The sequence below is a fragment of the Lactuca serriola genome, chromosome 8, assembly GCF_051521515.1.
Source record: "Lactuca serriola cultivar US96UC23 chromosome 8, Lser_US96UC23_V15, whole genome shotgun sequence".
NCBI lineage: Eukaryota > Viridiplantae > Streptophyta > Magnoliopsida > Asterales > Asteraceae > Lactuca > Lactuca serriola.
In genome coordinates, this window is record NC_136415.1 from 317,429,478 (window position 1) to 317,454,763 (window position 25,286).

At 33.9% G+C, this 25,286-nt stretch overlaps 2 protein-coding genes and 1 pseudogene across 4 annotated transcripts; 2 read left to right on the plus strand and 1 right to left on the minus strand.

Annotated features, from left to right (window-relative positions):
* The first annotated feature begins 502 nt into the window (after nucleotides 1-502).
* LOC145066286 (glycosyltransferase family 92 protein RCOM_0530710 pseudogene) lies at nucleotides 503-2,584 on the plus strand (annotated as a pseudogene).
* A 15,589-nt stretch (nucleotides 2,585-18,173) lies between these two features.
* Nucleotides 18,174-22,115, plus strand: LOC145070310 (structural polyprotein). The gene is made up of 4 exons (XM_079017248.1): nucleotides 18,174-18,358; nucleotides 18,492-18,621; nucleotides 21,441-21,698; nucleotides 21,781-22,115. Exons 1-4 carry the CDS (start codon nucleotides 18,237-18,239, stop codon nucleotides 21,892-21,894), a joined length of 624 nt encoding a protein of 207 aa, XP_078873374.1. The 5' UTR covers nucleotides 18,174-18,236; the 3' UTR covers nucleotides 21,895-22,115.
* A 588-nt stretch (nucleotides 22,116-22,703) lies between these two features.
* On the minus strand, nucleotides 22,704-24,922 carry LOC145065712 (serine/threonine-protein phosphatase PP2A-2 catalytic subunit-like). 3 transcript variants are annotated; one of them, XM_079012761.1, is made up of 6 exons: nucleotides 24,487-24,922; nucleotides 23,798-23,912; nucleotides 23,582-23,690; nucleotides 23,426-23,503; nucleotides 23,151-23,342; nucleotides 22,704-23,062 (listed from the first exon to the last, which is right to left on the minus strand). In XM_079012761.1, the coding sequence occupies exons 1-6, from the start codon at nucleotides 24,737-24,739 to the stop codon at nucleotides 22,889-22,891; spliced, it is 921 nt and encodes a 306-aa protein (XP_078868887.1). In that variant the 5' UTR covers nucleotides 24,740-24,922; the 3' UTR covers nucleotides 22,704-22,888. The 3 variants fall into 3 exon arrangements, 2 of the variants coding, with proteins under 2 accessions (XP_078868887.1, XP_078868888.1); XR_013688516.1 differs by having other exon boundaries at nucleotides 22,847-23,062; nucleotides 23,426-23,457; nucleotides 24,487-24,886; XM_079012762.1 differs by lacking the exon at nucleotides 22,704-23,062 and having other exon boundaries at nucleotides 23,150-23,342; nucleotides 23,426-23,457; nucleotides 24,487-24,886.
* Between the last annotated feature and the right edge of the window lie 364 nt (nucleotides 24,923-25,286).

The window sequence follows — 25,286 nt, forward strand, 5'->3', positions numbered from 1 at the left end:
GTACCCTAAGTACAACTACGATAGACGGATTCTAGCTTGAGTCCTTATCATCCTCTTGGTCATTGAATCGAAATAAACATATTAAGTTATCCGGAATATCCTTTACCCTACTGGCGTGGTGGTAAGTCGGCCATGATCACACCACGCACCCCCAACGTATGTTAAAGCCATAGTATGTGGCTAAGTGTGCCATAAGCCATAACTTCCGCCACCTATGGCATGCAAGATACTCTGAGGAGCATAAACACCATTTATGGCTTAGCTTGTTGAAAAAATTAAGTGAACACATATCAAAAACTAAATTATAATGTTCTGTTTAATTGTTTCCATTGTCAGGAATAGTTAAATTATGTTTTTAATAAAATGAGTCAACACAATTATACACAATTATAATATAATAATGGGATGACACCAAAATCAACACCAATGTGCCTCTAATTAATATTAAAATTTTATTTTGAGTCATTATTCTATCATTTTAATATGCTCAAACATCGAAGTCGACAAAGTTGAAATTATTTAGCAGCCTAAAATTGAATTAAAAATAACACAAAAATACAAATCGACATGTGTCAAGCACCAATTGTTCCTCCCCACGTTCAAAAATGATTGAAGGCCATTCTTTACGCGTCATAAAGAGACTCTGCAGCTCATTTCTTCTAATATTCCTTCACTGAACCCCTAAGTACAACTCCCACTGCCAAACGTACAACACCCACATCTCCTCTTCTCTCTCTGACATAAAGACACAGACCAAACTCTGAATATAAAACCTCCGAACCAGAGGACCGGCCATACTCTGTCGGCCATTTACATAAACACACCAGATCCAAACTACAAACCGTTAATGGATTCTTCCGACCAACGGCGGAAGAGAAAGCGTTCTCTAAAACCCACCCACCATTTCTTTTCACTAAGATCTCTGCTTTATTTCTTCTCTTTCTTTGCTTTCTTCTTTATCCTTTTCCGGCGAAACACGCCGTCGTTTCACCATGTAGTCGTGCTTCCCGGATCATCAACATCATCTTCAATTCACCGACTATTCTCCGGTGAGTTGACTCGGTTTAAGATAGACGATAGAGTTCTGTTCCCTGATCATATTTTAATATTACTTTCCGGAATCGGAATTGGAAGTTGGAACGTTGTCGGAAATGGTAAAGGATTGGAATGTGTTTACAGAAATAATTATACAGAGGAGGAGGAAAAGGGTGTGGCAGTGTTATCAGTGGATGAATATAACGACATCCAGTGGCTTGTTCGGTGTCCGCTTCCTCCGACGAACTTCTCATCCGTCGTCACTCTCCGGAGCCGGGGCGCGATCACGGTCGCTGATACGACGGTGGTAGCAATGAATTCTTGGGAGAATTTAGCATACGAGGCGGTGTTGGACGGGAACACGGCGGTGGTGTTCGTGAAAGGAATCAGTCATAGACAGGACAAAGCATCCGACCCGAATCGATTCCGATGTCATTTCGGGTTCGGGAATCAGAATTACATTCTCACCTCAAAAGCACTAACCGCTGCTCAGGAAGTCGTAAGGTGTGCGTTGCCGAAATCCCTCGAAATCCACCCGGAAAAATCTCAGGGAATTCGAGCCACCGTCAGTTTCCAACTCCCGATGAGAAACCACCACCACCGAACAATTTTTGTTCCATCGGTCGCGAAATTATCAAGCTCCAAATTCGAGATAAACACCCCAAAACACGACCTTTGCGTCTGCACGATGCTATGGAACCAAGCGGATTCAATTCGCGAATGGATAACTTATCATTCATGGCTCGGAGTTCAAAAATGGTTTATCTACGATAACAACAGCGACGACGGGATAGAATCGGTGATAAACAAGCTCGATCTCGAAGGTTTCAACGTCAGCCGCCATGTTTGGCCATGGATCAAAACTCAAGAAGCAGGATTTTCCCACTGCGCAATAAAAGCCAAAAACGAATGTAATTGGGTTTCCTTCATGGACGTCGACGAGTTCTACTACTTCCCAAATCTCCCCGGACGTGACGCTTTAAGAACCCTAGTATCAAACTACACTTCATCGCCATCAATCGGAGAACTAAGAACGCGTTGCCGGAGCTTTGGGCCATCGGGGTTACGTTCGCCGCCCAAGAACGGCGTAACGGTGGGGTACACTTGCAGATTACAGAGGCCTGAACGGCATAAGTCGATTGTAAGACCAGAGGCATTGGACACGACATTGATGAATGTGGTGCACCATTTCCATTTAAGGGAAGGGTTTAGGTTTCTTGATGTGGGTCAAAATACAGCGGTGATAAATCATTATAAGTATCAAGTTTGGGAGGCTTTTAGGGCGAAGTTTTATCGGAGAGTTGCGACTTATGTGGCTGATTGGAAAGATAGCCAGAATGAAGGGTCGAGAGATCGGGCCCCCGGTTTGGGGACTGAACCGATTGAACCGGCGGATTGGAGGTTGAGGTTTTGTGAGGTTTGGGATACCGGTTTGAGGGATGTTGTGTTGGCTAATTTGGATGATGTTTTGTCTAGGGGTAGATATTTGGGGGGTATAGATATATAACATATACAGTAATTAATATACGGATTGATTTATTATTGCTCACATGTATATTCTTTTGTTTCATTGTGAATTGCATTTTAAAAAAATGGAGGAATTGAATTGAGTCTACTCGACAACCCAATAATGAAATGGAATCTTCAATTCCTGTTCTGTTGGATTCTGTTGGAATCTTCAATTTGAGAAAAACGGAATCATTTACTTGTCATTGATAAAAAGTTTAAAATTTGAACTAAAATTTGTTCAAAGCATCATATGATAAAATACTCTAAATTTTAAGGAATTGGAATGTAAATTCCTGGTAAAATTTACGTTACATTCTGTGTTTTGAAATTTACATTAAATTTTTTAAGGCTATGTTTCGTAACAATTCGAAGGAATTGGAATGTAAATTCCAATAAAATTTGGTTTTAGTTGACAAAACTAAATGAATTAAAATTATTTTAACTTTTATACTTTTAAGGTTACGTTTCAAAACAGTTGGAAATTTGAAGGAATTGAAATTTAAATTCCACAAGAATTTTAGATTTCATTTCTAACGTTTCATTAAAAATATAAAAATACCCTCTCACCTTATTTTTATTTTAGTTTATTTTGGTCATAACAATGGTTGTAGAAATCGAGATTAATCGGTGATTAATCATGGATTAATCGTTTGGCGTTCTCCAACCATCGAGGATTAGGACATTAATCAGAAATTTATGATTAATCGGGTTTGGCGGGATTAATCGGCCTTGGAGGGATTAATCGGTCAACAAAAGTCGAAAAAAGTCAAAAAATATCAAAAAAAAATTTAAAATTTAAAAAAAAAATTCAAAAAAAAAACCAACTTTTTTTTTACTCCAAAATTTTCAAAATTTGAAAATTTCAAATATTATACAAAAATGTTCATATTTTCGTATTTCCAAATTTCCAAATTACAAATTTTCTTATTTTCTAATTTTAAAGTACTTGTTTTTTAAGATATATTAGTATTTAATTAATTTTAATATTTTATTAATAATCTATGGTCTCCGATTAATCCCCGCCAAGATCGATTAATCTCTTAACACCAGTCGATCATCGAGCTACCGTTAAGCGATTTTTACAACCTTGGTCATAACTAATAAAACAAAAACACTTTATTATCATCTTTCACATCTCACCTTTATGTTTTATTAAAAATAGAGTTAATTATAGTTTTGGTTCTTATGGTTTGGTTAGATTTTAGTCCAAATTTTGAAATTTTAGTAAGATGCATCCATGTTTGTTTTATAAATTACACACATCTATGATTCATTTAAAAAAAAAGACTATTTTACTCTTTATATATATATATATATATATATATATATATATATATATATAGGATTAGGTTATTTTGTTTTCACTATCTATTGTGTGCATGTATGACTGATTCTGGACAAATCATTTTAGTTATTTTAAGAAAGTAATTAATGCATATTACATGTTGAAGATATAATAGGTATTAATTACATCTTCAACATTTAATAAGCATTAATTACTTTCTTAAAATAACTAAAATGATTGGTCCAGAATCAATCATACAGGCACACAATAGATAGTGAAAACATTTGAACCTAACTCTATATATATATATATATATATATATATATATATATATATATATATATATATATATATATATATATATATATATATATATATATATCAGTTCATCTGTTCTAGATATCTGTTGTGTGGATATTGGAATCAATATGATCAATCATTTCAGAGGGATAATTTTGCAATATTACATTTTAATTAATATTTTTAAGTTAGTTAATTTGATTCTTATCCCGATCCAATCCCTTTAGATTAGACAATTGTTTATGAATATGTTAACTATCATTAAGCCTAATAATCTATATATATTATCATCATCTGTGAAATATACGTAATTTCCATCACACGACCTATTTTCATCGCTACTTTCATCTTCATATTTTTCATAGTATAATGGATGTTCTTGAAGAAAAATCGATGGAGGTATTAATTTTTGCATTTAATGTATATTCTTGAAGACATATTTTTTTCATTGTCATAAATATGTAATACAATTTATATTGGCAGGATAACTATTATACTGATAAGAATTTAGATGTGAAGTCTTCTAGGAATGCCTTCTTAACGAAGACATTAAAGATAAAAAATGGTGGTAATGTCAATGATTCCAATGCGAATGAAGTTGTCAAGAGAAAAAAAGGATGTGGGATTTGCTTTGGATTTAGTCATAATAATAGAAACTGCCCTTATGGATCTGTCAAGAAAGCATAGAAGTTCAAGAAGTTTATCAATTAGACGTTTTAGCTATTATGAAGTTGATTTTCAGCAAAATAAAATTATGATTTGATGAATTTTAGGGGTTTTTCCTTAAATGTTTATGTTTTTAGTCTATAAATATTAATAATAGTTCATAGTTTGATGAATTTTAGTGGTTTTTCCTTCTGTATATTTTGTAACATCCAAAATATGATCCAAAAAATTTCATTTTTAATAATAGATAAATAGTATTTTCCAATATCATCCAAACATTCAAATAAAAACCAATGTATCAATTGTCATAAAATCAGAGTAAACATCATATGCAGAATCCCAATGGTGTGTGCGATGTAGTCATCCCGAGCTCTTCCCTTTAGAAGCGGAAGTACCTGAAACATAAACTACAAACAGTAAACACAAAGCTTAGTGAGTTCCCCCAAAATACCACATACTATACATACAATAAACATATAGTGGGCCCCGCCCAACATATAATAACATATATCAAATAAACACATACACATGCAATAATTGTTGGATTAGTGTCTAAGTCCATAACTATTTTGGTATGTACTTGACCCGATTATGAGCATGGTCCTTTTGGGTTGCCTTCACCATAGCAATATGTAGGATGAATTAAGGAGAGAGAGGTTTAAATATGATTTATTAATATATTATGAGAATAATATATTAAAGGAGAAATCATATTGTTTAATTAATATTAGTCAATAATTAATTATGAATTAATTTTGTGGCTAAAAGAGATTAATTAAACTTAGGGGACTGGACTGCAATTATTGGATAATTGAGTTATTGGGCTAAGGAATGCTAAAGGAATAAGGGGTGAACGAAATTATGATGGAAGCCCATCATATTTTCGTCCATGGCCTTATCCAGAAGGTTCCATGGGTTGCTTAGAGTTTAAGCTGTCCATTAGGGTTTTAACTGAAACCCTAGCAGCCCACACAAGTATATAAAGGACCCCTTAGGCTCCAAAAACGTGTGGAACTAATTCTCTAGGGTTTCTAGCTGGTTTTGGGCAGCCTCCTTTCTTCTCCTCTTCATCCAAGTTGTATATGGTGTTTGTGACTCCATTAGAGGTGCAGCATTTGAGGCACTAAGCTTTTGAAGCCAATCTAAGCAAGGAATTGATTGTTATTGCTATATAACAATCAAAGGTAATTCTATAAACCCTAATTCAGTTTATAATATGTTAGATCTAAGTTTATTAGTCTTGGATTCAAATCATGTACAATAGAGAAACCTAGATCCAAGCATTAGGGTTTGTATGAGCACATAGGATTGTTCTTATGCCTAAAACCCATCAGTGGTATCAGAGCCTTGATTGGTTTCAGTTGTATGTGATGCTATGTTGCTTTATTTGCTGAAAAACGAATTTTTGGCCTCTGCCCGACCTGACTCGGCGAGTCCAGTCCCTGACTCGGCGAGTCCAGGGGTCAGACAGAGGGAATTTCGGGTTTTTGCTGCTGTTTTGACTTGGATTTGATGCCTAATTTGTTTTTTGAAGTTAAAATCCGATTTTTATCTTAATTATATGTTTATCCTTGCCAAAACAATAGATAATTTCAAATCTTTTAAATATTGGTTGTTTATGTGATAAATATGGATTATTTAAAGTTATTTGGTAATTATCTGATGACTAAAATAAGATTAGGTCAAAAATAGATAATTATGAAATTAATTGTTTAATTTGAATTATTTGTTGTTTGATCCCTAATGTTTTGAAATGTTTCAAAACTTGCCCTCAAGTTTTGGAATTTAAAATTTGACTAAAAGTTTAATTTTGAAATGTTAAATTCTAAAACCCTAGTAATTTGAAAAACTTCAAATCACACCCTTATGGTTTTATTAATTAATTAAAGTGTATAATTAAAAGTGATTTAATAAACCCATAAAGTCTTGGTTTACATTTAATTAAATTAAAAGTATAATTTTACTAAATTAAACCATCTAGTATTTTAAAAGTGTAAAATACACCCTATACTATATATAACATTAAAAGTCTAATATTATATATGTATGAGTAAACAGTCAGTCTTACCGTTAGTAGGTCTCATTCACGAAGCTGGTCTATAAGGGGTGTTTAAGGAAATTGCCTATAAAATGGCGATTGAATGGGTATCCACTCTTACCCACCGCACTCTTGACTAGTGGAAGGTCGTTAGCCGAACGAGTAGGATAGGACAGAAACCTTCCATTATAAGTATAATGGAGTACAAAGTAACTAAATCCCTTTTCAAATTCCCAAATCATAGTTACTTTAGGAAAAATGTGAAATTGTATGCTAATCCATAGAATTACACTTCGTACCCCTGTCAAACGTTAGTGGAGTGTGTGTGGTTAACCGGCACACTAATTTGGGGATGACATTGGTAGCGAAGGGTGACTCGATGTTTGTCATAGATCAATGGAGCGTGTGTGGCTAACCGGCACATTGATTAGGTGATAGTAGCATTGGGTGCACCACGTGATTCGTATGGTTATTCACACCTTGTTTGTGATCCTCGGCATCCCAGTCACAAATAGTAGGGCATAATCGAGATTAAACATGCCATTGAAAAGTTCAATGAATCTCAAAAGATCTAGGAGTTTCAATTCATTTATGTCACACCCCCGAACCAGACGGCGGAAACGTCCGGGGGCTGTCGTGACTCAATTGAATACCATAACATTGAATATATGAAACATAACAACATTCGTCACCATGCATTAATACAGTACAACCAGTAGAATTTACATGAAGTATATTGGTTAAACATTACATTCCCAAAAAAATAAATTGTTCGATTCGTACATCAATACACTGCAAGCCATCACTGAATATGATTTCCTTTGGTTCACTGGTTCCCTGAGAATACAAGTATTTTGAAAAACGTCAACATATGAAATGTTGGTGAGTTCATAAGTAGTGTTTGAAATCCAATGTTTTGTGTTGTTTGAAAAACCACCAGAAAATCCGATATTTTCTGAAAATAGTATAGTCAAAAAGATGTGAAGATCCATAGGTATGCTTGTTTGTTTCTATACTTGTAAAAATTGTTCATTAAAATTGTATGCATTTTGAATCCGATATGTATTGAAAAACCTAGGAAAACCCGATGTTTTCCTAATCCTTTGAATTCCATGAAGTTACGTTGAAACCATTACAAAAAGAGTAGTCTCATTCCCAGGCGACGTTGGATTATTTTTGAGCATGATTAATTGCTACAAACACGCATTACACAAACGCCCAGTTTATAGCTATACTAACGATCCCGAAGGCGTCGTCCGTACTAATCACGTTATCCAACCGCCCTGACTACGTGTCGTCCCACATCCGAAGAGTAAGAGGACACGAAGACCTCGATGACTCTATTAACCGGTTGGGGATAAAAATGTGTACGAGGGGTCCCCGACCCGCCTTGCAAAAAAATGTAGACTTTACTAGCAATACCAAAGGACCCTTGGGGACCAGTAGTATACAAGCCATTGAAAGTCCCTCTACGTTGTGCCAAGTCGGTGAAACCCAACACTTCGTAGAAAAAAAATGTCTTCGGGCCTTAAGATCAGGTCGTTGGGCTAGCTAGGCCCAACAAACAAGATTTTACACTTTTGGGGCCCAAAGATGGTGCGTAGACGTCTGTGCACACTCGCATGTAAATTGAGTTCCCAAACGTTATTTGTATGTATCGTAGTGTCGCCATGTTAGTAGTTTCGGATTTTCATTGGTTCGAGACCGAACCAATTCGTTTTACAACGATTTTGGTATTGTAGTGTATTGTATTTCGTCGATAGTCGCAGTACCATTGTTTGATCAAATTGCATGTATTGAATTAGCCTTGAAAGTTTTCTGTTTCAGCCCCTCATTGTTTGTAAAATTTACTTTTTCACCCCTTTAATTGAATACTTTCCGGTTTGGTCCTTAAATCAATTTTCTTGACATTTTAACACCAAAAATTATTAAAATTAATATTTTTCAGCATATTTTTCATAGAAAACAGTTTAAGTCCCTGAAAATGCAATTTTCTCGGTTATAACCCTTCTTTTTCGCAACTTTGACAATTTTGGCCCAAATTGTAAGATTTTTGCAATTTTGGTCCTTTTTAAATTTAAAAGCATTTTAAACCTTTGAAAAGGACTTGGAACAATTATAGTCCACTGTTTTACAGAAAAATACAGTTTTGACCCTCCAAAACAGAAAATCTCGCATAATGGGCCTCATTGGGCCGAAAATGTCATTTTTAGCCCATTAAGCTTGAAATTTATGTTTTTAATCCTCTAAATGAGTAAATTTCCAGAAATTGTTTTATTGAAACTGTTTTGGCACACCTCATCCATCAGAATTCGTGATATGTCAATTTGGGCCCTTAATTTTGTATTTTTCACATTTTAGGCCCAAAATTTGTGTTTTTAGCCCAAAGAAAATTGTTACTAACTACTTAGCTATTTTTCTTGAAACACTTTGTATGTAGAAATATATTTGATGCTAAAATCATTTAACATAGGATATATCTCGGTTTTTGAGGGGTTTTATGGCTAGATCCAACATTATAACACACAAAAGCATACATGTAAGCATGGAAATCATACAAGGCATACAAAACACATATAGATATACACTTTCACTTGCATTCCCCCCCCCCCCCCACAAAACTCATAAAAACAGAAAATAGGGGGTATGAAGCTCACCTTAGGGTGTGATTTTCGGTTTTTGGAAGAAAAGATGGAAGAAAACTTGGTGATTTTTGGCCTTAGCACCTTTCCTTGGTAGATCTCGAGTTTGAGATGGTTCTAGGATGCAAGATCACGATTTTTGCATAGATTAGGAAGGGATTTTGATAACAAAAAGAATCTAAATCATAGATCCATGCATAATCTTACCTTAGATGAAGAATTTGTGGAAATTTCCTCTTGAATGCTTCCTAAAACTCGAGATTTTTGAGTGGGGAGGAAGGAGTGTTCTTGAGTGATCTAGAGAGAATTTGTGAGAGATTTGTGAATGTGTGTGTGTGTGTTTCGGCCGAGAGTGAGAGGGAGGAGAGAAGAGATGTGATTTTGAAGTGATGTGCATGGAGGTATGTGAGATATTTTGCATGGAAGTCCTTTGGATAACAATGATGTGGCACAACAAGTCAACTCTTCCATCCTCTTGGGCTTGTGCATTTGGGCCGAGAATTTGGAAAGAAAAGGAAAAATTTGGGCCTTTGCCCCTAAGCCCAACATTAGTGTTAATCTTGAGTATGTTTTAAGTCTAAAGAAATGTGGTAGGATTTTCATATTTTTATTGGACTAGTTTAGGTTATTCATGTATCAAGGCTTTTAATTCATTTCATTCTAGGTCCAACATAGCCCAAAATGTTGAAATAAATTAGTGTGGGTCCAATTAGAGCCCAATTAGGGTTCTAAGCCCATGATAGTCTAATTGGAAGCTTATTGGTCCATTTGGATCCAATAAGGGAGTCCTAGTCCAAAGTGGACTTAAACAAGGACTTCTAGGGTTTCCAATTGTTTGGTGACTATTTGTAGTACTTGTATAATGTATTTGATTGAAGTTTTTGAAGTCATAATCATAGGTGTTACACATGTTCTTAAGTTTTTGATTCACATTAGCTTGAATGTATAGATTACATAACACAAAATTTCCAGTTGTGACATCATCCCCCCGTTAGAGGGAATTTCGTCCCGAAATTTTGTTTGAAAGCTAGATTTGAGAATTGCTAGAATAGGTGAGGGTACTTTTGCTTCATTTGTTCTTCGCGTTCCCATGTGAATTCTGGCCCACGCTTTGTGTTCCACCGTACTTTCACGATCGGGATGCGACTTTGCTTAGTACGCTTCACCTCCCTGTCCATGATTTCGATTGGTTCTTCGACGAACAGGAGATTCTGCAACTAGATTACGGCATCCCTCTTCTAGGTTGTAGAGTATTGTGTTGGATCCTAGCTTGATGTTTCATTTGGGTGTTACATCAAGAATTCTAATCAACATGACTTGAATTTTCTCCCGTTTTGTAGATGTCTGAATCTTACAATGGTCTTCCCAAATCCTTTGGAACAAGCTTTCCAAATGAAGATGACGTTCCGAGATACGATCAAGGAAATGAGAGTCATGTTTCACTTCCTCCACCTCCTCCAATCATTCTCCCTGACCCACAAGTTCAAAGGCTTGAAAAGTTCAAGCTCACTCAAGCCCTTTTGGCAAGTAAACACGAAGATGGGAAACCTGTGTGTGCACACGTCTTAGAGATGAAGTCACACATTGATAGGTTAAGCATGTTGGGTGTCGAGATTTCAAGCGAGTTGGCTGTTCACTGGGTTCTTCAGTCACTTCCTGAATCATATAGTCAGTTCGATAAAGAGTACTATATGATGGATCGTGACATAACCCTCATTAATCTCACCTATTTGCTTATAGCTGCTGAATCAGCAATGATTTGGCGTGCTGGTCAAGCAAACTTGTCTGGTGAATTAAACTCCCAAACTTCAATGGACACTGGCAACATTGGAAGTGCAGAAAGAACTAAGTCTGTGATTGTCCGATGTGCTGTGCCAAAGGAGTCCATTTGCTTTTATTGCCAAGAGAAGGGGCATTGGAGACGAAGTTGCCCTAACTACCTGAGAGATCTAAGAGATGGGAGAGTCAAGACGTATGGCTCTGCTTCAGGTAAAATCTATTATCTAACTCTTTTGAGTTCCTATTCTAGATTCTTAATACATGATGTGATAAGATTACATTTTGATGTTTTGTAGGATCGAAGAAAAGAGAGGAAGCTTGAGGGAAGAAGTGAGCTGAATCTAATCATGAAGAAATGGATTTCGATCGCATTACTTGAAGAATGGATTCTTGAGCTACTACTTGGAGTTAGAATAGATTGTTAAGAAATATGTAATAACATAGTTTTTCAATTAAATTGCATTGTAAGGACAAATTTCTTTCCGCAATAAAATGAATTTTGATTTTATCTTATTTATTTATCCTTGCGATGGCATGTATGAAAAAATTGATGTTTGAATGTTTCTATTATTAGCAACAATGGATTTGATTCTTAATTGTATTATTTGTGGAAATATCAAAAGTTTACCAAATAGGGAGAGTTTCTCATCGCCCAAGTTTCAATTGGACAGAAACTTGGAATCATGCAATGTGTATTGTATGATGAATGAAAAACTTTCACATTTGGGAAACTTAGACTAATTCTTTGACAAAGTGTCAAATTGAAGGACTAGGAAGATCAATTACACTAGGTTGTGCGTTGATCAAGTCTACCACAAGAGTGACAAAGATATTCGTCATGATTTACTAAAGTTTAGTAAATATGGTTATACTTATAAGATTGAGTATAACTCTGAGTTGACTGAAATAGTTTCAATCAATAGCAGAACGAATAAGAAGAATCAAGAAGGCAGAAAGATAAAAGTTTCTCCATTCTAAGAAGAAGGGAGAGTACCTTTTATTGTGTTTTATGATGAAGTCTTAATGATTAAGAACCATATCTCAATTGATCCTCTAAGTGAGTCTTAGTGCATTTTCATGTCTAAGAAGAGGAATCGAGAATTGTAGAAATGGTTAAATCAAAGAGTCAATCATACTTCGTTCCAATATCAAGTCTTAGAGTCATACTCCAAGATTGTGACATTGAGTGACAAGTCTTAAGTAGGTTTATAGCACTCATCAAATGTGGAATTTGGAAAAGTTTTCTTATTCTTGCACATTAGAAATTGGTAAGTTGTGATGTCTTGGATAAGATAAAGACCAACTAGGACCAATTTGTGAAGTGTTTTGTCTTGATAAGAACTACACTAACTCTTGAATGTTTGCTTTGTCAAGAAATGTTTCTTGACAAGAGAATCTTATATGTCAAGGAGTCAGTGGGAGTCTTAATGGTCTTGAAAGGTTTCAAGAACAAATCAAGAATATACCTTATTGATCATCACTAGCACACGACTTGAGGTTTGCAACCTATCGTGCTGACATTATTTTATTTTTGTGTCATTCCAACTGAGTTAATTGCGTATGTGAGTTCTATGAGTTCTCATTTGAATGCATACTAGAGCCTTAGTCGATGGAAAGTACATTGATATGTAAGGACAAGTTACTAAACTACTTGGAAGACATGGTGGGCACTCGTGTTACCATAAGGCAAGAAATGAAGATTAAGAAAGTTCAGTCCATATGAGTTTGGATTTGTCGCAAACCCTGGTTTTGGCAAATTCACATGGATAGGAAATCATACACCATAAAATCTAAGTGTCATAAGATTCCCTCCTTCATGAAAAATGACTGTGAGGAAATGCTTTCACTAAAAGAAGATTTTAAGAAGACAGCGATTGTGAAAATTGTATTCTCAAAATTCGATTATGGTTACGGAATCCCTTCCATAGTTCGAATTATGAGATTTGGAAATTAGTTTCAACATTTGGAACTTAGTAACATAAGTTCTGAATTGTTTAAACACACATATAAGCTATCTAAGACAAAGGTGTATAAGGTTAAGAAGCCTAGATAAAGGCTTATCGAAGCATCTGGTATTAGAAATATGAATTTCAGAAATTCAATAGGAATTGTTTTCTGAAAGTTCATTTGTTTTCTGAATACATGTCAAAGCTAGTGGGAGCATAAGTGTTATGCTTATATGATAATAATCATCATGATAGTGGGAGCATAAGTGTTATGCTTGTATGATTATTATGGCGAGTATTGCAAGTTAGCAATATTAATTATAGAAAAAAAAGATTCAATTTGCAAAGTTGCATGGGTTGAAAAGTTGTTTTAATATAATTAAGGGAGAGAATATTATACTTCGTTTCAAAATCTAAAGCTTAGATTGAGAAATTTTAATATTTTCAGTTAAAGGATACATTGTGTGTTCTTAAAATTCGATTATGATTACGGCATCCCTCTTCATAGTTCGAATTGTGAGAACATGACACATAAAATATTATGGAAAAAGATTGGTAAAGTATCATATCTTTATGTAAGACATTATGCATCGTGTCCCATACGCTTCGGGTATAGGATCGATTGCAAATGTTATAATATTTTACCATTCTAAAATTTTCTAAATGTATAGCGCATTTAGAGGGAAAAAGGACTAGAATTGGTTTTGACTAAAATAATTAAACAACTATCAAAGGATGATCCAAAGTTCGCTGAGGATTAGTCGCTTGTGAGTGGTTGGAAGTATGGTATTGGATGGACCATATCGACATTATTATGAATAGATAAGATTCTATTAAGAATGAGTTGTCATATGAAAAATGTGGAAATGTTTCCATATTGGGAGTTGGATATTGAGATTCTATGCCTAGATTAGAAACTTTTATGCAGGAAGGATGTTCAAATGAATGTACTTTGAATGTGAGACTTCACGTCTATGGAATTGTCTTGTAACAATGTCCGATAGAGTACTTCAAAATTTCATTAGCCAAGTCTTGGTGACTTTTGTGCTATGACTTTATGAAAGGATCGTTGCATAAGATGTTAGAATCTAGCATATTCTAATAGTAGCAAAGAACCTTGTGTTCTTACACTAATGATAAGGATTGGGAATTGTGAAATGAGCATCATTGAAAAGGTTTTTAAATTAATCTATTTCATAAAGTAAGGACCATAGGAAACATAGTGTGCATGCTTTATGCATGGGACAACTATTGTTGTAATTTGAGTAATAAGTTGATTTTCTGAAACAGTAAACGATAATAATGAGTAATCAATATGGTGGTTAAATAGAAGTGTTTTATTTACTCTCACAAGTTTGAGGCCATATAGGATTAAGTATTATTGTTATGTTTCAATTTGCATGTTTTGACTTCCAGAATAACTAGGTTATTCAAACATCCACATTTAGTCATACGTTGGGAGTAGGTATGAATAAAGACTGTCATGAATCGGTCTGTAGATTGTCTGAAGTGTTTAGACATGGCACAAGTTTGCTGTAGAGTTCATGAGTGCTTTGATAAGATTAGAGTATTGGATTAAACCCACGCTCACTTGGATCAATTCATGGTTTTATCACGAGTGATTAGTGAGACGATAATATTGTATATTCTTGAAACCGAGATGTGTGAGTTGTTATTTGTTGGTCGGTTACACATTGATAATAAGTAAACGCACCAGTAACTTGGTGTTATAAAACTTATTATTGTGTGTGATTCGATCAGTAAATGCAAGCGAGCATTCGATTCAAAGTTTATCCATTCCTTTTACCCAAAGTGGGATAAAAGCGATATCATTGGGCCTCTCGATGATTTAGTGGTGACACCTAAGCGCTTGGCCAAGCCGGGACTAAGTTGATGTGTTCAATTGTAGTCTGTTATCAGTCGTCATAAATCGGAAGTCGGGAAACAGTATAGAGAGAATGATTGAAATTCATGTCTTTTGTCTATACGATATCTTGAGAATGGAGGAATATATAATCCCTTATCTAGAGGACACGCTATCTGATAAGATCAGAGTTGACAGCGGCTTTTGAAAGCTACGATTGCTGATTAGGTTCTGAAGTCATACGGAAAATAGTTATTAGACTTATCCAAGTGGGAGACTGTTGGATTGGTGTCTAAGTCCATAACTATTTTGGTATGTACTTGACCCGATTATGAGCATGGTCCTTTTGGGTTGCCTTCACCATAACAATATGTAGGATGAATTAAGGAGAGAGAGGTTTAAATATGATTTATTAATATATTATGAGAATAATATATTAAAGGAGAAATCATATTGTTTAATAAATATTAGTCAATAATTAATTATGAATTAATTTTGTGGCTAAAAGAGATTAATTAAACTTAGGGGACTGGACTGCAATTATTGGATAATTGAGTTATTGGGCTAAGGAATGCTAAAGGAATAAGGGGTGAACGAAATTATGATGGAAGCCCATCATATTTTCGTCCATGGCCTTATCCAGAAGGTTCCATGGGTTGCTTAGAGTTTAAGCTGTCCATTAGGGTTTTGACTGAAACCCTAGCAGCCCACACAAGTATATAAAGGACCCCTTAGGCTCCAAAAACGTGTGGAACTAATTCTCTAGGGTTTCTAGCTGGTTTTGGGCAGCCTCCTTTCTTCTCCTCTTCATCCAAGTTGTATATGGTGTTTGTGACTCCATTAGAGGTGCAGCATTTGAGGCACTAAGCTTTTGAAGCCAATCTAAGCAAGGAATTGATTGTTATTGCTATATAACAATCAAAGGTAATTCTCTAAACCCTAATTCAGTTTATAATATGTTAGATCTAAGTTTATTAGTCTTGGATTCAAAGCATGTACAATAGAGAAACCTAGATCCAAGCATTAGGGTTTGTATGAGCACATAGGATTGTTCTTATGCCTAAAACCCATCAATAATCACATAGATACATAGCATACAAATATCCATCGGACCCCGCCCAGCATCGGGCCTTAGCCCGGAAAACATATAAACACAGGCACATACAAGAGTAACAAAGACAGCTAGCATACTAACGTAAGATAACACAACATAAGCATAGGTTGTTATTAGTGCCTTCGACCCGCTGAACCTGGTGAAGAAACTCACCTTGAATACATAATGATAGTTAAACAGGTCCCGGCTCTAAATATCAGCTATACTAAACCCCTAAATAGAAACGATTTCCTTAAATACAACTCAAAATGCCCAAAAACCCCTTATAGGTCAAACTTGGTCAAAGACTAAAGCCAAAAGTCAAAGTCAACGGCCCGAGTTGACCTAACACGTTGAGTTGTCCTTCAACTCGCCCTGTTTCCCCATTAATTTGCAAAGTCGGGAAGACACCTATCCAACTCGCCGAGTTTATCACTAAACACGTCGAGTTCGCCAGAAACCTAACATCTTAATTCATTAAGTCGACTTTATCGAATCTAAGAGCTTCACAACTCATATCTCAAATAAAATGGCATCTAGACCAGTAAACTTTCCAACTGTATGATGGGTTTTGAGCACTACATCATTCCTATGGTGTACATGCAAACCCTAAAGCTTTGGATCTAGTTTGTCTAATGAACATGCAATAATCATCCAAAGCCATAAACCCTAGATCTAGTATGTGATAATCGATATTAACATAAGAATAGGGTTTAGATCTTACCTTGATTGTTATGTAGTAATAACAATCTCAATTCCTCCTTGTAATTGACTTCTGAAAGCTTAATGTCACAAATGTCACACCTCTAATGGCTCACGAACACCAAGAGCAAGAGGATGACTTTGGATAAGAGAAGGAGGCAACAAATTTCGTCCAAGAACCCTAAGGGAAGCTTAGCCACGTTTTCGGTGCCCTATGAGTCCTTAAATATGTGAGGCTATTAGGGTTTTGAACTAGGAAACCCTAATCTGACTGCTTAGGCCCTAAGCAGCCCATGGACTCCCTTTAGAGCACCCCTTAGACGAATTCCTTATGGTCTTCCCATAGAATTTGTCCATCCTATGTTCCAAGGTGATCCATAGCCCAATTGCAACTATCTTATAATTACAATATCAGTCCCCCAAGTTTAATTAAAGTCTTTTAGTCACAAAATTAATTTCCTAATTAATTCTTGACTAATATTAATTAAACAATATGATTTCTCTTTTAATATATTATTCATATAATATATTAATAAATCATAATTAATCTCTTTCTCCATAAATCATCCTATCAAGTTGTTTTGGTGAAGGCAACCCAAAAGGATCATACAAATATATTAAATGAAGTTTGGAATGCCATACAAATATATTAAATGAAGAATACGGAATGGCTCGGTGCCTCTTAGATTTAGTTTTTCCCCTTATTGGCAAGAATTGCTCCTCATCTTACTAATCTTTGGTTAATTTTCTAAATAACCTTGTATTTGACATTATTATAGTGTTATAGTTTCTATTTTAACTCTATAATAATTATATTTTAACAAGTAATCCCAAAATATAATCAATAGAGTCAAATGTCATATTTTAACTCTCAAGATTTAATATCACCACTCTCAATATCTATCATTGACCTATGAAATAAAGCGTATCATCAGGCTCAAACTTCGAAATAACACTACCCATCGAGTATTTTTAAGATGAAACGATACATTATTAAAACCTTATGTGCAATTTGCAATATCATAAAAATGATATATAAGTAATAGATTTTATTTAACACAAAGAATTTTAATAATCTATGTTTTATACTATAATTTAAAGTAATGTCATTAGGACAAACGTCTAGACTGTATACTTTAACATTTTTTTTTACTATTATTTAAAGTTTAAACAAAAAAGAATAAATGTTATTATAGGAAAAATAAAAATAACCAAGTGATGGTTTTATTTTTGTCTCGAGGGCCTTTCTGACATTTATCTAGAATAAAGGGTCTATTTGACTAAATTTGATCATTTCTGGTACCTACTAATCAAATTCATATCTGCGTATGAAAATATACATCGGGAAAACGTAGTCCGGAAGAATCTACGGCGAAGATGCCGACGGCGTCTTCTAAATTCTCATCGCCCGTTCTTCTTCAACATCTGTTCATAGCTGCTATTGCTTTCAATTGTTTCGTGGTTTATGCTTCTTCAGATCCATCCGTATCACCCGAATTGTAAGCAAATCATTTTCTGTATTCATCATGTTATACGCACAAAAATGCTATAATTCAATGATTATGTCGCAATAACCTAGTAATTTTTACTAATCAACAAGTGTATGATGATTTTGATTCGATAATTGTGCAGAGAAGGAGGACGAGAAATAGGAGTAGGGCAGAGAGGTTTGAAGACATTCAAGGAAAAGGCAACTGGCACAAACATAACCTTCGATTGCTCTCCCTTTGGTCCTTGCATACCTTGCCTTTACTCTGAAAAGGTCTCTTCTTAATCAGTATTATTATGTATTTATGTTTGTGTTTTTCATTTATGTGATTGCATATTTTGATGTATGCTATAAGGGAAGGTAGCATATAGATGTGATTTTAGTATGTTGATGCATTTAATTGATTAGCAGAATCCAAGATGATACTCTTCCTTTCTAAGAATGATATTTCCCTCCTCTAAATTGTTCAATAGATATGAAAGATTAAACCATGTAGATTGCATAGAAAGATTTACAGCTTAGATATAGTAAGTATATTGGCTATAGGCTCCATAGGAGCATTAAAACATGAGTATAATTTGTTGTTCTAAACTACATGCTTGAGGGTCTATTTGGTCATCTCTGCAAACTTTTTTTTTTTCTCTTTAGTTCTTATTCTTGTTCATCTTCTTTTGAACTAGTAAATGCCACTACCTAGTTTTATAACCTAAGGTAATGTTGGTTAGCTAAACAACATCATGTTTAAGGCTATTTAAATACTTGTAAGATACATTTGCTAAAAGCTAGGGCTTTAAAATGATTTTGTAGGAGTCACACCCACATTCCTAGCATAAAGTGCTATGCTTTACTACTTGGATCTTCGGATGCTATTACTTGCTTAAATTATATTTTCACTAGGGGAATGCATGTGCGTTGCACACGAGTAAAGTTATGTAGTTTATATATATATATATATATATATATATATATATATATATATATATATATATATATATAGAGAGAGAGAGAGAGAGAGAGAGAGAGAGAGATTTTTTGATACTTTTATCATTTTAAGAAAATAATATGTAGATATTCTTTTCGCTTATTTAACATTTAACACCTTATTGAAATTAACCAATTTAATACAATAGTTTGGAAATTGAGAAGTTATTATTAAAATTTAGAATAAATAGCACAAAAGACACTAAGTTTATACCAAAATTCTAATTTGACAATTTGTTTTTTTTGTCTCAAATTTGACACTATGTTTTTCAATTTGTTACAATTTTGAACACTTGACCGGTCAACCCAGTTACCTGTTGGCATGATGACGTATCGGTTTTGATGATGTGTCATGCTGACTTGTCAAAATTGAATTTTTCCCACAAAAGACACTATGTTTTCACTTTTTCCAATTATAACACTAAGTTTATTTATTTATTTATTTATTTATTTATTTATTTATTAGTTTTGACACTTTATTTTTTTGTTCCAAATCGAACATCATTTTTTTAAATTTTGTTCAATGTTGACCATTTTCCATTTGAAACCGTATAAATATTTTTTTATTACATTTTAAACCGTATAAATACATTTTTTTTCATTTAAAAACCACATTTTTATATAAATACAAGATTTTTTTTACATTCAAAGCATAATGTTATGTATAAATATGTATTAGTCATATCATGAGAACCAAACTAATCATAAGCTTCGAATAAGAATAACAAAATTTATCAATTATCGCTTGTGAAATATTATTTATTTTATTTTTTGTTATAGATATTACACATATTTTTATTTACAATGAAATAATTCTATTAGGTATATATTGATGTTGCATCTAACGTTCGTTTCAAGCATTGAAGAAGAGGTGGGAAATATAATACAAAATACCAAAATTTAATGAGAATAATAAAATAGATGTAATAATGTTGATATTTATCCTTCATAAAGAGCTTTGAAACAATTGAGCTGAAAAATATTATTTAACTGGAATCACACCATGAGATTCAAGATGTTCCTAATAATATTATGAATATGATATGAGATGTAAAAATTTCACCGGTTGCAAATCTAATCTCTGGACCTTGATGGATTACACGCCTCCAAATCTCCAAACTCATTTTAATGATGCGTATTTAATATAAAATACGATTTTTATATAACTAATACCTAGTTATACATAACATTATGGTTTGAATGTAAAAATTTAAAAAAAAATGTATTTATACAAAAATATGGTTTTTAAATGAAAAGAAATGTATTTATACGGTTAAATGTATTAAAAAAAAATTTATACGATTTCAAATGGAAAACGGTCAACACGGAACAAAATTGGAAAAATAATGTTCGATTTGGAACAAAAAAATAGTGTCGAAACTAAAAAAAAAAGTTAAACTTAATGTCAAAATCGAAAAAAGTGAAAAATTAGTGTCTTTTGTGGGGAAAAAATTCAATTTTGACATGTCTGGCAGCATGCCACGTCATCAAAACCAACATATCATCATGTCACGTCAGCAGGTAACCGGGTTGACCGGTTAAGTGGTCAGAATTGTAACAAATTGGAAAACACACTGTCAAATTTGAGACAAAAATAAATACAGTGTCAAATTAGAATTTTGATGTAAACTAAGTGTCTTTTGTGCAATTTTCTCTAAAATTTAATTAATAAAAACTAAAAATCTATGTTAGATAACATGTTGGATTTGGTGCATTAGTATTCAACACTATGATTTTTAATTAAAAAAAAAGCTAAAAGTATTAAAAAATGTATAAATTGATATTTTTACATGTTGTGTGAATTACTTAAAACAATTTCAACATTATAAATAGCAAATGATGTTTTTTGAAATCTACTTATTTATTTATTTTTCTGCAAAATTTGTAATATACTATTTGTTTTGTTATTAAAAAAAAGTACAATGCCTTAACTGGCCAGCTTATCCAAAGTACAATACCTTAAAGAGAAAAAAACCCAAAACTAGAATGTTGTAAATTGTAATGCACAAATAAATGAAAGCAGGCTGCTATTTTTTGCATTTATCCATAATAATAATAATAACAATGATGATTAAGTTGATCTGTTTTGTTTTGTTTTGTTGTTATTACAGAAAGATGAAAATTTCAGATGCAGTGAAACTGGGTATCGAATTCCTATAAGATGTATAAAAATTCTAAATCAAGGCGATGAAGAAGAAAATGAGGATAAGAAGAAGAAGAAGCAAAAGGGCCGAAGTCTATCGGAAGATTCCTCATCATCTTCAACTTCATCTTCATCTGGAATAGAAGTGGGAAAAGAAGTCTATTTAACTTACAGAAGCTGTATACCTGCCATTGATGAAGAAAAGCTCTCATTCATTGGCTTTGAGGTTTCTTCTCTTCAATTCCTGTTTTTCTTCTTCATTCTTGATTTTCAGAGTTAAAGTCACTGATTTTTATTAAAACTTTCAGGCAATTATGTTGGTGATGCTTGCATGTAGTTCATTTGTAATATACAAACGTAAAGGAACACTGGGCATGCAAGGAGGATTCATCAGACTTCCTACCAATCCTCCTAGGTTTTAAGATCCCAACATCATGGACTCAATGTTTTTTTTTTCGTTGTATTATGATAGAATGTAATCAGATGATGATGATGATGATGATGATGATTCTTTATTATTTTTGAAAGTGAAACAATATCTACCCCACAGAAAAGTTTGTAATTTTGAGTGGAAATTCTAAAGTGTAGAAGAACTATCTTTCACAAAAGTTGAATTATCGAGTATGCATCTCGTTTCTTCTCATTATTGATCATTTCTTCTTTAAGGAACTAAAACCACTAAAGAAAGAGAGTTAGTGGTGAGAAGGGCAATAAGGTCATTTTCATGTGAAGTTAGTTGGACCAGTTTAGTATAAATAGGAGGTTAGTGTATCAAATGGTATCAAATGATAGGCTAGGGTACGTCACTTCAAATTTTATCATTTGAGGTGAACCTCAATACATGTTTGTTAAACTTTATAAAAAAATATTAGTTTTGTGAATTACTAAAATATAACTGATCAAAATAATCGTTAAATAATGTTCCATAATTATTAAATACAATACTTATATATCTTGACGTTCATTAATATATTTATTGTAGCAAACTAAAAATATAATGTATACAAACTAAAAAAGTTAAGGCGACCTAATAAGAAAAAACATATTCAAGTACAATAACATGACATGGCAGTTTTTAAAAAAGTACAATGTCTTAATATGAAATAAATAAATAAATAAAAGTACACTGCTATAATAGAAAGAATGAACATATAATCTCAAGCATAAACACCCTATCTCTTTAGTTTCTATTAATTCCCATGCTGAAAATTGCCAATGGATACACATAACATAGTACATACCAAGTCTTTCTTTTTCTAACATACAAATTACCATCTTACCCTTCTCTAAAACACATATACAAAAACTTGTGTTTCTCTTTCTCAACCACACCATGATTCATGAATGATTCTAAACAAAGAATGACAACATCGACCATCACAAGTACAATACCAACTCTCAGGGGTAAAATGGTAATTATAAAAAATAATCAGGTGTCTTTCGAGAAGTATCGGGTTCAATTTGCTTTGGGGCTGGATCAAACTGAAGAAAGTTTTGTTCCATGTTGTCACTAATTTCCAAAATAGCCGCCATGTTTCCACATCGATAACAGTAGTTTGGTGCACTAAATACTGTCACCACATTTTTATCCTGAGAAACAACACCACACCAAATATATAAGAAATAAATATTTTAAATAAATAAATAAAGAAAGAAAGAAAGAAATTTGAAAAGACACCTGGCACCAGTTGAAACCCTCCATGACAAGCTGGTGTGCTCTTGAGATGAGAGAGAGGCCATTCGTATGATTAAACTGTGTTGCTATGTCTTGTCCAAATGTATACCCTGCGCCACGTGGCGATATCCCCCACCCACATCTGTCATCTGGATCAGACCATAACAGATCACACATCGGCCCTTCATGTGGGACCTACACACACACACAAACACACACACTTTAGTGGAAAAATAGCAATGTACTTTCCTAATCTTTAAATAAATAAATTTATGTACCTCTTGGATTCGGTCCAAGGCGCGGATATTGTCTAGAGTATCCAATGATGGTGAAAGCCCGCCATGTAAGCAAAAGATCTAGAAAAGATATATGACGTGGATAATAAAAAAATAAAAAAAGATGTATGACGTGGATAAAAATACAAACATTCTAACCTGGCTTTCAATGAGTGCTGTAAGAGGTAAGTAATCGAAAAGGTCTGTGAAATGCTTCCAAACATTTGCATTTCCGTATTTCCTCAAACATTCATCATAGAAACCATATCTGTTTTTTTTAAAAGAAAAGAAGAAAATCAGTATCATAAAAGTTGTTCAAATGTGATGCTTTTTAGGTAAACACATTAAATGACTAAAAAAGGTTTAAGGTGTTACACTTGAGTAATTTGGCGACTTTCATGATTTCCTCTAAGAATGGTAAGCCTGTCTCTATAACGAACTTTTAGAGCCACCAAGAGTGTGACAGTTTCCACTGAATAATACCCGCGATCTGCATCAACAATTTTATTAAAATGATCACAAAATAAATAATTTGTTTCATAAACAATCAGTTTTTTTGTTACTTTCTCTCTAATTAAGCATCCTACTCTTCACTTTTTTCCATAATTAAGCTGCCTTTTCTTCACTTCTTATCTAAATAAGCAACCTTTTCTTATCTTCTTTCGTAAATAAGAAGCCCTTTCTTCACATTTTCTCCAAACAAGAAGCTTTTTTTTTTCGTTTTCTCCCTAAACAAAAGTCTCTCTTCACTTTCTCCATAAATAAACAGTCTATCAAAGACTTAACGCCATAAATGCATAAACAACCCCATGTCAGATTCACTACAGAAAGTAGAAACTACATCTTTTGCTATTATATTGGTCAAGTCTCCCCATATTCAAGAATTCGCAGGAATTTCAGTCGATCATAAACTTCCATCAATGGACAAACAACTTCAATATCTAGAATTCTCCACGCAACTTGGAAGAAGAAAACAAGCGCCGTCGAAAAATTCTCATCAAACCCTAAATGCCTCATTAAGCAGACGTACAAAAGTAAAACAAACAAAAAAATAATAAACTCACCAACATAATCACCCATGAAGAGATAATTGGTATCAGGGGGATTTCCACCAATCCGAAACAGCTCAACCAGATCGTAAAATTGACCATGAATATCACCGCACACCGTCACCGGACACTTCACCGGCTGCACATTCCATTCCTCGACAAGTATAGTCCTGGCCTGCTCACAAAGCGTTTTTACCTCCGATTCCGTTAACGGCTTGCACTCCATCAGCTGCTCTATCTGTCGATCTAGATCCGCCTGCGACGGCATTTTCGCCCTCTCTATTTCCCCCACCAACTATAGAAGATCTATGACCAAGGACTAAATCAACACAATACTTCTAACTCCTATAACATCCCACAATCTACCAAACCAAAGCGAATCAACATTCAACAGAAAATCTAGGGTTTGAATTCAGTAAAAAATTAAATGGTTACAGAGATTCCTCCTCGTTAATTCCTCCCAAAATTTGATGTTGTAACATCCTGATTGGAAGATTTTAGGAGAAAGGTTTAGCCCTTTGTGGATATAGATAATTTAAGCATAAAGGTTTAGGCCTATATGGATATACATAATTTAGGTTACATGATTAAAGTTCGGGTTGTGCTTTAGAGCCCAAGAGTATCGGTATAGACGTTGGCTCGGTTTTTAAGGATTTTGGGTTTTGTTTATAGAAGTTGTAGGGCTAAGGCGAGTTGTTAGAAGTGTAGAACTTATCGCCATTTTTTCGAGGATATAAGGTTCGTCGGTAACGGATCTAAAATGAGAAAGTTATGACAAATTGAAATATTTTGCAGTTTTGGCCCTTAATGTAATA

Excerpts from the sequence above, each read along its gene's own strand:
- LOC145070310 (XM_079017248.1), top strand. The coding sequence starts at position 18,237 with ATGCCGACGGCGTCTTCTAAATTCTCATCGCCCGTTCTTCTTCAACAT. Across the intron at positions 18,622-21,440 it reads CTTGCCTTTACTCTGAAAAG|AAAGATGAAAATTTCAGATG; the intron begins GTCTCTTCTTAA and ends TTGTTATTACAG. Across the intron at positions 21,699-21,780 it reads TCTCATTCATTGGCTTTGAG|GCAATTATGTTGGTGATGCT; the intron begins GTTTCTTCTCTT and ends TAAAACTTTCAG.
- LOC145065712 (XM_079012761.1), bottom strand. The coding sequence starts at position 24,739 with ATGCCGTCGCAGGCGGATCTAGATCGACAGATAGAGCAGCTGATGGAG. Across the intron at positions 23,504-23,581 it reads CAGCACTCATTGAAAGCCAG|ATCTTTTGCTTACATGGCGG; the intron begins GTTAGAATGTTT and ends TATCTTTTCTAG. Across the intron at positions 23,063-23,150 it reads AGGGTTTCAACTGGTGCCAG|GATAAAAATGTGGTGACAGT; the intron begins GTGTCTTTTCAA and ends GTTGTTTCTCAG.